The sequence below is a fragment of the Silene latifolia genome, unplaced genomic scaffold (genome assembly GCF_048544455.1).
Source record: "Silene latifolia isolate original U9 population unplaced genomic scaffold, ASM4854445v1 scaffold_132, whole genome shotgun sequence".
In the NCBI taxonomy this organism is placed as follows: Eukaryota; Viridiplantae; Streptophyta; class Magnoliopsida; order Caryophyllales; family Caryophyllaceae; genus Silene; species Silene latifolia.
The window spans coordinates 872,900-882,177 of record NW_027413132.1 but is presented as its reverse complement, the minus strand read 5'-3'; the positions used below and the strand labels follow the sequence as shown (position 1 = coordinate 882,177).

At 36.2% G+C, this 9,278-nt stretch overlaps 1 protein-coding gene across 1 annotated transcript; it reads left to right on the top strand.

Annotated features, from left to right (window-relative positions):
- The first annotated feature begins 269 nt into the window (after positions 1 to 269).
- LOC141637684 (ubiquinone biosynthesis O-methyltransferase, mitochondrial-like) lies at positions 270 to 8,241 on the top strand. Its single transcript, XM_074447142.1, has 10 exons — positions 270 to 349; positions 478 to 749; positions 1,984 to 2,073; positions 2,665 to 2,743; positions 2,905 to 2,982; positions 3,620 to 3,668; positions 4,376 to 4,425; positions 5,911 to 6,060; positions 7,428 to 7,508; positions 7,894 to 8,241. Exons 1-10 carry the CDS (start codon positions 308 to 310, stop codon positions 8,002 to 8,004), a joined length of 1,002 nt encoding a protein of 333 aa, XP_074303243.1. The 5' UTR covers positions 270 to 307; the 3' UTR covers positions 8,005 to 8,241.
- The last annotated feature ends 1,037 nt before the right edge of the window (positions 8,242 to 9,278 follow it).

Below are 9,278 nucleotides of genomic sequence, written 5' to 3'. Positions count from 1 at the left end.
AATTTTAAACGTTTTTATGTGAATTTTAATCAGTCATTTTTTATGGAAAATTGGGTTCAAAAGGCAATAATTTCACACGGTTTTTATGTGTATTGTAATCACTCGTTTTTTTAGGGAAAATTGGGTTCAAATGGCAATAATTTTAAACGTTTTTTATGTGAATTTTAATCAGTCGTTTTTTTATGGAAAATTGGGTTTAAAAGGCAATAATTTCACACGGTTTTTATGTGTATTGTAATCACTCGTTTTTTTATGGAAAATTGGGTTTAAATGGCAATAATTTCACACGGCTAGCATAACAGCTGACATGGCAATGGTATTAGTTTTGATTGGCAGAAAAACTGAAATGGTGAGAGTAAAGAAGAGGTCTTGTAGAATATTTTTCTGAAATATTGTTGCACCACGTCAGCGGTTTTACATTATTCTTGACGTGGTTTTACATTATTTTTTATATATATAATGATGATTCTTGCGCAGGAGAAAGCTCAAAACCGTTCGACAATGGCGGTCAGATTTATGTCTCGACTACGCCATTTCCGCACCTCCACCGCGCAATCTCTCCCCTCAATTTCGTCGTCCCTACTTCGTCGCTTTTCTGACGTTTCTCAAATTGCGCCGCCTCTATCCGTCGATATTCCGGTGGTTTCCGATACTTCTAATACTGTCGTTAACAATGGAGCTAGGGTTTCGAGCAAGTCTTCTGTAGACGCCGCAGAACATGCTAAGTTTTCTGCTGTTGCTGAAACCTGGTTAGTTATTGAGTATTTTTGCCTAATTACTCTACAATTATATTCATCTTCTTGTTAATCTTTCATTGTTATTAGCTATTGTTTAATTTATTCGGTTGCAGTAATATTAGTTGACGAATTGAGAAATTTGTTGGTTTGATGTGAGATGAAATGACGATTAGTTCAGGCAGGTGTTTTGTTTGTGATTCAATTGGACTAATTTGATTGCAAATAAGAAATGACGATTAGTTACGATATATGCGTTGGCCATGACTGAAATTGGACTCAAATTGGACCAAGGTCCAATTTGGCTGTGAATAGGTTGAATTACCGGGCATTGTTTGAGACGATCACCATGTAGTAGCAACTACAGAGTATTCATCCCTCCCAATCATTTATTTACCTTTGATTAAAATACTCCTCACAAAGAAAAAAAAGATAAACAAAGATATATTTTTAGCATTTACTGCTGTTCACTTGTTGAAAAATTAGTATTCCTTCAGTCCCAAAACTCCAAAAGTATGTTTCTTGTTTAGGTTAGTGACATGTATTGCATGCATTGTGGATTTGTGGTAGATATCGGATATAAAGATAGCACAAAAACTAACTTTATCGAGTGGGTTGTCACTAAAGAGTAGTTAGGAAGCTTTTGGCAACATTTTGTCTATCATAGTGTTTGCTCATTGTGGGTGCAAGGAACATTTTTCTGAAGTTTTAAAGTCTGTTGCAGTTTTGTCTCATATTATCTACTCCCTCTGTATCATTGATTTCATCTGTAGCGACCTTGATACAAGGTTAATGAAAACTATAATAATGCAGCTAATAGTGAGTAGAAATAAAAAGTGATTTACGTGAGAGAATTGGAAGATATCAAAGAAATGGACCGAAGATATCAAAGAAAGAAATGGAGGGAGTATCTGTTTAAGCAATGGTAATAGCTAAACCCTTAGTCGGGCGTGATGTTTGTTTGGTATCTCGAAGGTCAAACACCTGAACTGGTTTTTGCATAGGTACGTATTGGGCTGTGATGCTTTCTTATAACTTATATCATCCAATGTAGTATGTAGCTATAATATCTGTTATACTAATGTATTCCACTCATTTACCCCGTCTTTGTGTATGATGTATGACTATGTTATCACATTGGTTTATGTATCTGTCTAATATTGAGGCTGTTTTGCTGCCTAGCCAACTTATTTTTCCTAAGATTTTATCACCATGAGCTTATACCATGGTGGTTTTACGTTCTAATTAGGTGGGATGCTGAAGGACCATTCAAACCATTGCACGCTTTAAATCCAACAAGGCTTGCTTTCATACGGTCTACGCTTTGCCATCACTTCAGGTTGAAATTTTCTCCTTTCCCTTCTTTTTCACTGCTTTCTCCTATCCTTATCAATCTTGTAAAACAAGTATGTAGTTTGATAGAAGAAAGAGACTATTATTCTGTGAACTATGGCTTAGGCGACCCCAGTTGGGTTTGAGTTGGGTTTGAGTCTGAGTCGACCTTAGATTGCACAAAGAAGTGACAGTTGTATAAGGGCGGTCTCCATGCAACATACAAGATATGAACTTTGAATATTGAATACCTTAACTTATATGAGGGGGATGACTCAAAGATCGATCTTCCCATAACCCTTCCCATAATCCTTGAGGTTGGCTCCAAATTTTTATTTAGTTACGAAACAGATTTCGGGAGAAAGGCCTAAATTCGATATATTCTGTAGCCTGCTCAGGTTGCGTGCTGTTTGAACAACCATATGATTTAGCAACCCAAAAAAAGTTTTGACTATAGTTGGTATCTTAAGACTCAGCAATCGATGCAGCTATGCAGCTGCCAGTAATTTACCCATATATAATTTGTACTTGGGCATTCATATTTTGAGAACGAGAGCTAATGTTCTTAATGTCTTTTTCTTCTGTTTACTTGTTTCAGAAAAGATCCGAACAGCATTAAACCTTTTGAAGGACTGAAATTTGTTGATGTTGGTTGTGGAGGAGGGATATTATCAGAGGTATACTGTTACTCAATACTATATCCACACGTGTTTAATCAATATGTATTGTACTGTTTAACGAGTATTGTACTGTTTAACGACTTTTTTTTAAAGCATTTCTTCATGCAATCTTTGCTCTTTGTATAGCCTACGCTGCTTAATCTCTCTATCTTATGTAGCCCTTGGCTCGGATGGGAGCTACGGTGACAGGTGTTGATGTGGTGGATAAAAATATCAAAATTGCACGTCTTCATGCTGTAAGTTTACGACTTGATGGTCCTGAAGAGTTTGGGTGACATTAATCCATTAGTTGTTAGCCGTGTAACTCTCTTTCTGTGATGATGATTGCTTAGTGTTCAGTTATTCGTCATTGTTTCTCCTCAAAGAGACAATGTTAAAATGGGGGGCTGAGACAATTGATTATTTTCTAGGCTTTTAGCTCTAGCATTTTTATAAGGGATTTTGCATGTCACTGTTTGCCATCAATTTATACGTTTAGGGAGTAAATTAAGTGATGAATTGATGTTTGAACGCAACTAACCGTCAGATACATGTTGTTGCCGGCATAGTATTAGTTAAGATAATTTGTGTTAGGTCACTATATTTAGTTTAGTCTTAAGAAGTGGATCATTTTAATTTTGGACTCATGTACTTGCATAGTTGCATATACAGATTACTCGCTTGAATAATTCACACTTGGATAATTGTTCTATTGCATTTTCAATCTCGGAAGTAATGCTACCCAAACTCTTCAGTTTAATACATGTTTGTAGATATATAATGCATGTTTGTATGCATCATCATCGTCATATTTATAATACATGTGTGTATATATAACACGTTTGCTTGGATACTAAATTGATTTGTTGCAAATTCACAATGTGGTGTTAACAGGAAAGAGATCCACTGACTTCATCCATTGAATATAGATGTACTACAGCAGGTATTTTTCGATCTTTTATACAAGTAGCTGCTTCATAGATCACGCCTCATGTCACCACTTGTGCTTTTATCTAGTCATTTTAATATTTTCTGTGCAACTGTACTTCAGCTGACTAGTAGCTATTTGGATATGTTAGCTTCATGATCGTTTTATGTATGTAGTGTTAGTTATTGGCTTATGTTTGTCCTATATATGTAGTGTTAGTTGTTTTGTACTTATATCTTCTTTGGTACCCATTTGGAGCAATTGTTACTGTGAGGAATTTGTTATTGAATCTAATGGCTACTCATTGATAGAATCATAGAAGTTTAATCTGATACGTTAATAGATGCTTTCACTGATCCTAAGCAATTGTTGTTGTGAATGTCCTGAACTGCTCAGAAATGCGATTATGTTTACTTTTTACTTTTCAGGATAAACTTGTCATGGTATGTATCATTTTCAGTGGTTGATGTAATATTATAGATATAAGCACTAAAATCAGTCATACTTCTTTAGTTTAAATACTTTTCAGTGGAAATATCTTGTAATGTTCTTGATGGATCACGTACCTGTACTTGCACAAAGTTCCTAGTTGTCAGAAAGACTGATGTCACTGATCTGCTTTAGTCTATTCACTATATACTATTTAAATTCTTTTTAGCTTCATTGTTCATTGATATCTAATTATGTAACATTGTAACATTCTCAAAAGTTTTACATGACAGAAAAACTGGTGGAAGAACACAGAGTATTTGATGCGGTGATTGCTCTGGAGGTATACTCATGCTAGCTTTGTGAGCTTGTCCTAGATCACTTTTACTTTCTGAATATATTTTAAATTTTATGTTTTTATATTTTGATACCTAGTTCCCATATCTAATGGAGCTAAAGATTTGTTACTCTTCTTTTGAATTATGATGTAATCGAGCAACATGACTCACTAAACTTGTTTTTTTTGTTAGGTGGTTTATGTCTATTCAAGATGTGTAATCTCTTGTGATATACTGATACCGCTAGTGTGTTTTATTCGTTAATGAAGGAAATTGAAGCGTAAAAACTTTTTCCCGATAATGCGGCGCTATATTTCCTTCACTTTTAGTCACCAAATTAAACTCTTGTTTCCCCTTTCTTTCCTGCTTATCTACTACCTTCATGTAAACCTCAAGGACCTCACGGAAAGGTAAAATAAAACCTGATATTTTTAACATGAATTGTTACTGCGTGTTTTTTAGGTGTCCTTCTGAATGATATATGGAGTAATCTTTAGTCTGTCTTGTTTCTTATAGACACAAAAGGAAACAATTTTGTCCAACCAATATGTTACCATGTCAAATGCAGCCAATTTGTCCTTGGAGGACCATGGATCAAGGCTAAAAGTTTCACCAAACTGCTTGCACTTTTTATGTCATGAAGTAGGAGTTGGTAAACACTCATTATGGTCATCTAGAAAGAGCCTCTATGGCTCTATGTCTCTTTAACACAGGAGTAAGGTCGCCTATATCTAACACTCCAAAAACCCGTTTTCATAAATGGAAGCTTTTGATGGATTGAGATTGGGTTGTTTTTAGTGTGCAATTGGACTAATAAATGTAATATTGGTTGTGAAGATTCATTTTCCTTTGAAGATGCATTATGGGCGTGAGTATTATGTGGTGTGAAAGGGTACAAGGATGTAGCTGATTTTTGTATATTAAACTGACTTCCTTGCACTCTTATTCTGAACTCTGAAGTCAATTTTTAGTTCATTGGATGTAGTCAGTTGACTAGAGTCTAGTAATACTAATAATTTTACTGGTAAGCTGGATTGACTAGATTTAATCGTGAAACTACAAGTTCAGGTGCATGCTATATGATTTAAGTAGACTTGCTACAGCTCGTGCCCAAATAAATAAACCCGAATATGTGATCCAAATGGACCCGTTCCCATCTGAATATTGGTTGCCTTGAACTGATCTTTACCCTCGTTCATTCGATACTAGCACATCTGAACCTGAAATAACCCTACCCAACCCAATCGAACCCGAATGCTAACATATTCGAAACGACCTGTACCGGAACTGAGTAGGAACTGACTCGACCCGTATTTGTGATTAGCTGTTTGCTTGGTCTATGCATATTGCATATTTCAGGAGTACCTTTGAAACAAAAAAAAAAATGGTGCAGAGATAAAACTAGAGTATTGAATCATTTTTGCTTGATAAAATTTATCTTAAAAGTAAATTTGAGTCCTATCTGCCTATTTTTTTTTTTTTTCCTTAAGGTCATAGAGCACGTGGCGGATCCTGCGGAGTTTTGCAAATCTCTGGCAGCATTAACTGCTGCTAATGGAGCAACTGTGATTTCTACTATCAATCGGACTATGAGAGCTTATGCTGCTACCATCTTAGTAGCTGAATACATTCTTCACTGGGTATGACCTTAACTTATCTTGTATCCTATTGTAGTAATATCAGTCAGTCCACTTATATATTCGCCCGACTCTTTGGAAAGTATATCTTAAACTATGTTACTGACCCTTCACTTTTAAGGCTGTACTTGTGTCCAACATGACGCTCAAAGATATGGGCATAGAATCTCTACCCAACCCTTGCCACTTTTAAAGTTTTCTTTTAGGGTATGTTTGGATGGAGGGATTTGGAGGGAAAGGAAAGGGAGGGAGAGTAGGAGATTTAAAATCCCTTTTGTTTGGATAACAAACAAGGGTGGAGCCTGTAGGGCAATGGAGGGGGAGGGATTCATTTTCCCTCTAAGGCAAATCAAAATCTCTCCACAATTAGATAGATTTGAAGGGAAAATGTATCCAAACATCTCCTCCCCATTATCCCTTCCCTTCCTTCCCTTTCCCTTCCCTCCTTCTCCTTCCCCCTCCCCTTTCTTTCCCTCCAATTTTGCTATCCAAACACACCCTTAAAAGCGCCAAAAAGGGAGGTCCATGCAATAAAAGTAGAGGAAGATGCTATGTATGAAACTTTTAGTATAATGATGGAAGTATAACAGAAAATTGGTCCCAGGTTTGAATTCCCCTACCCCAATGTAGCTACATTGTTCTTGTGGCTCATTTGACGCGAAGAAAAAAAAACATTTAGTGTGTTTGGATGGAGGGAAAAGAAAGCGAGGGAGAGTAGGGGATTTAAAATCCCTTGTTTGGATAACAAATAATGGTAGAGGGGAATAGAGGGGGAGGGATTTGGAGGGATCCATTTTCCCTCCTCCAAGGCAAATCAAAATCTCTCCAACATAGGAAAGATTTGGAGGAAAATTGTATCCAAACAATCATGCCCCATTCTCTCCTCTCCCCTCCCTTTCCTTTCCCTCTATCTCCCTCCCCTCCCTTTCCCCCCTATTTTGCTATCCAAACAAGGCATAATTTTATTAAGCCTTGTTTTTTTAACATCTCTTTGTTTCGCTTTAAACATTGACATTCTAATAATTTCAAATTTATCACTGTATTATTTTTTAAAGAAGAGATGTATCACCGTACGTATATGGCTGAGAGGTCCTTATTTTAGAGTCCCTAATAGCTAGTTTGGATGAGGGGTTTTAGAGGGGGGAGGTAGGGATACAAAATCCCTTTTTTGGATAACAAATGGTGTAGGAGGGAAGATGGAGGGGGAGGATCCATTTTCTCTCCTCCAAGCCTAATCAAAATCCCTCCGACAAAAGATTTGGAGGAAAAACTGTTAGCCGCGTAAGCTAACGCTGCATTTAATTATTATTATTTTTTTTTTATTTGCTCCTTTCGTTTGCATTGTGGCCTAACTTTGCGGTACTCTGTAGCTTCCAAAAGGTACACATGAATGGTCAAAGTTTGTTACTCCTGAGGAACTTGTATTAATCCTTCAACGTGCTTCTGTCAATGTAAGTGAAATGATTAAAAAAAAAAAAAATTACTCGGTACTACTTGTCTATTGTCCCATTTGACTTTCATGGTTAATTGATGTCCACTTACACAATTAATTTCTCCAAATGTATGCATAGATACAGCATAAAATTTGTTTATATGATTTCTCTAAACAAATCTCTTTTTAATTTCCACAGAGAATAACATTTTCACATCTTTTTTAAAAAAAAAAGGTTGTAGCTATTGTACATTTGTGTGAAATAGCTAGCGGTCATCGCTTGACAACAACAATCATATGGTAACAATATAAATGGGATGGAGAGTAATTATTAAATTAGTTTCACCATGTTTGATGCCAAGTGTTCTCTGATCCTTATTTGCTGCTATGCTTGCTCATGCCAGGTTCAAGAGATGGCCGGGTTTGTATACAATCCATTGTCTGGAAAATGGCTTCTATCTGATGATACAAGTGTAAATTATATAGCTTTCGCAACCAAAAGTCACAATGAATAGTGAGGTTCCTTTTCGTTTGTTCTCGGATTGGGCAACAGTTTTGTAATTTTCAATAGCTGATGGATTTTTAGAAGCCACTAGGAATCGTAGAGATGTTGAACTGTAAGCTTCATCGCTTAGTTAGACTTATAGGCTTATAGCCTACTCTGGATCCAGGATGTATCCAAGGGTTCAAATAATGATTACTAGAAAAAAATTGTAGTGTGATGAAATAACTGAGGATTTTCCTTTTGCAAACCAGTTATTTTTTTTTTGTTTAAGAATATGATGAAAGATAATTTGGCTTGCCAAACTGTGAACTTCTTACTTTGTGATTCAAGTAGTTCAACGTGTAATTGTTGCCACACAGCCTTTTTTATTTTTATTTTTATTTTTATTTTACAGAGATGAAGACTTTCTACATCTGACTCTTCTCGTCCATATGAAGGTTGGAACATCAACAGCATTGATATATAATGTATGGACTAGGATATAATTGTGCAATCCTTGTTTGAACAGAGGAGCAAAAACCCACCTGATATTCTCAGGGCGTTTAAGTTTTACGTAGGATCCACCATAGCCAGTGGATTGGATCTAATAATTCAAGTCTTATTACATTCACCAATTCTTATTGAAGACGGACACTTTTCGTCACAAGCTGAAGACGGGTTAAATGTCGCCATTTTAATGACAAAATGTGACCATTTTAATGACAAATTATTATAGCTTAGGAAATTGTTCTGGTAACTTTTTAATTAAAATGGTTACATTTTCGTCTTAAATGGATCACATTTTACCCCGTCTTCAGCTTGTGACGAAATATACCCGTCACAAGCAAAACACTTTATTACATTATATCAACATTTTCCCTTGTAATGCGTTGTGTTACATGTGCATATACGTCCACATAATTTACATACCCCTGACCAATTGCCTACCTTGTGCGAACTTAATTGCCATTGTTTCGATAGCAACATTATCCTAAGCTTCCGTGCCTCGAGTATTTGAAGGCGTTTGTTTGTTACTTACCATGGTGGAGCGAGGAGGGGTTAGCAGCCGTAGTCTGGGCCTGGCTCCGGCTGAAAAATGAAACATCGAACATTTCCAGTTAAATTTTCGATTTTTTTTTTCCAAGTTTTCCTTATACTATTCTGATCCTCCTGAAATTTTTCGCCCTCCTAACAGTTAAATCACGGCTTCGCCACTGGTTATGTATATCTCTCAAATGATGCATAAGAAATAGTACGTCAAAACCAATTTGGCCTTGGTATATTTTGTGTCTTACCCCATATTTA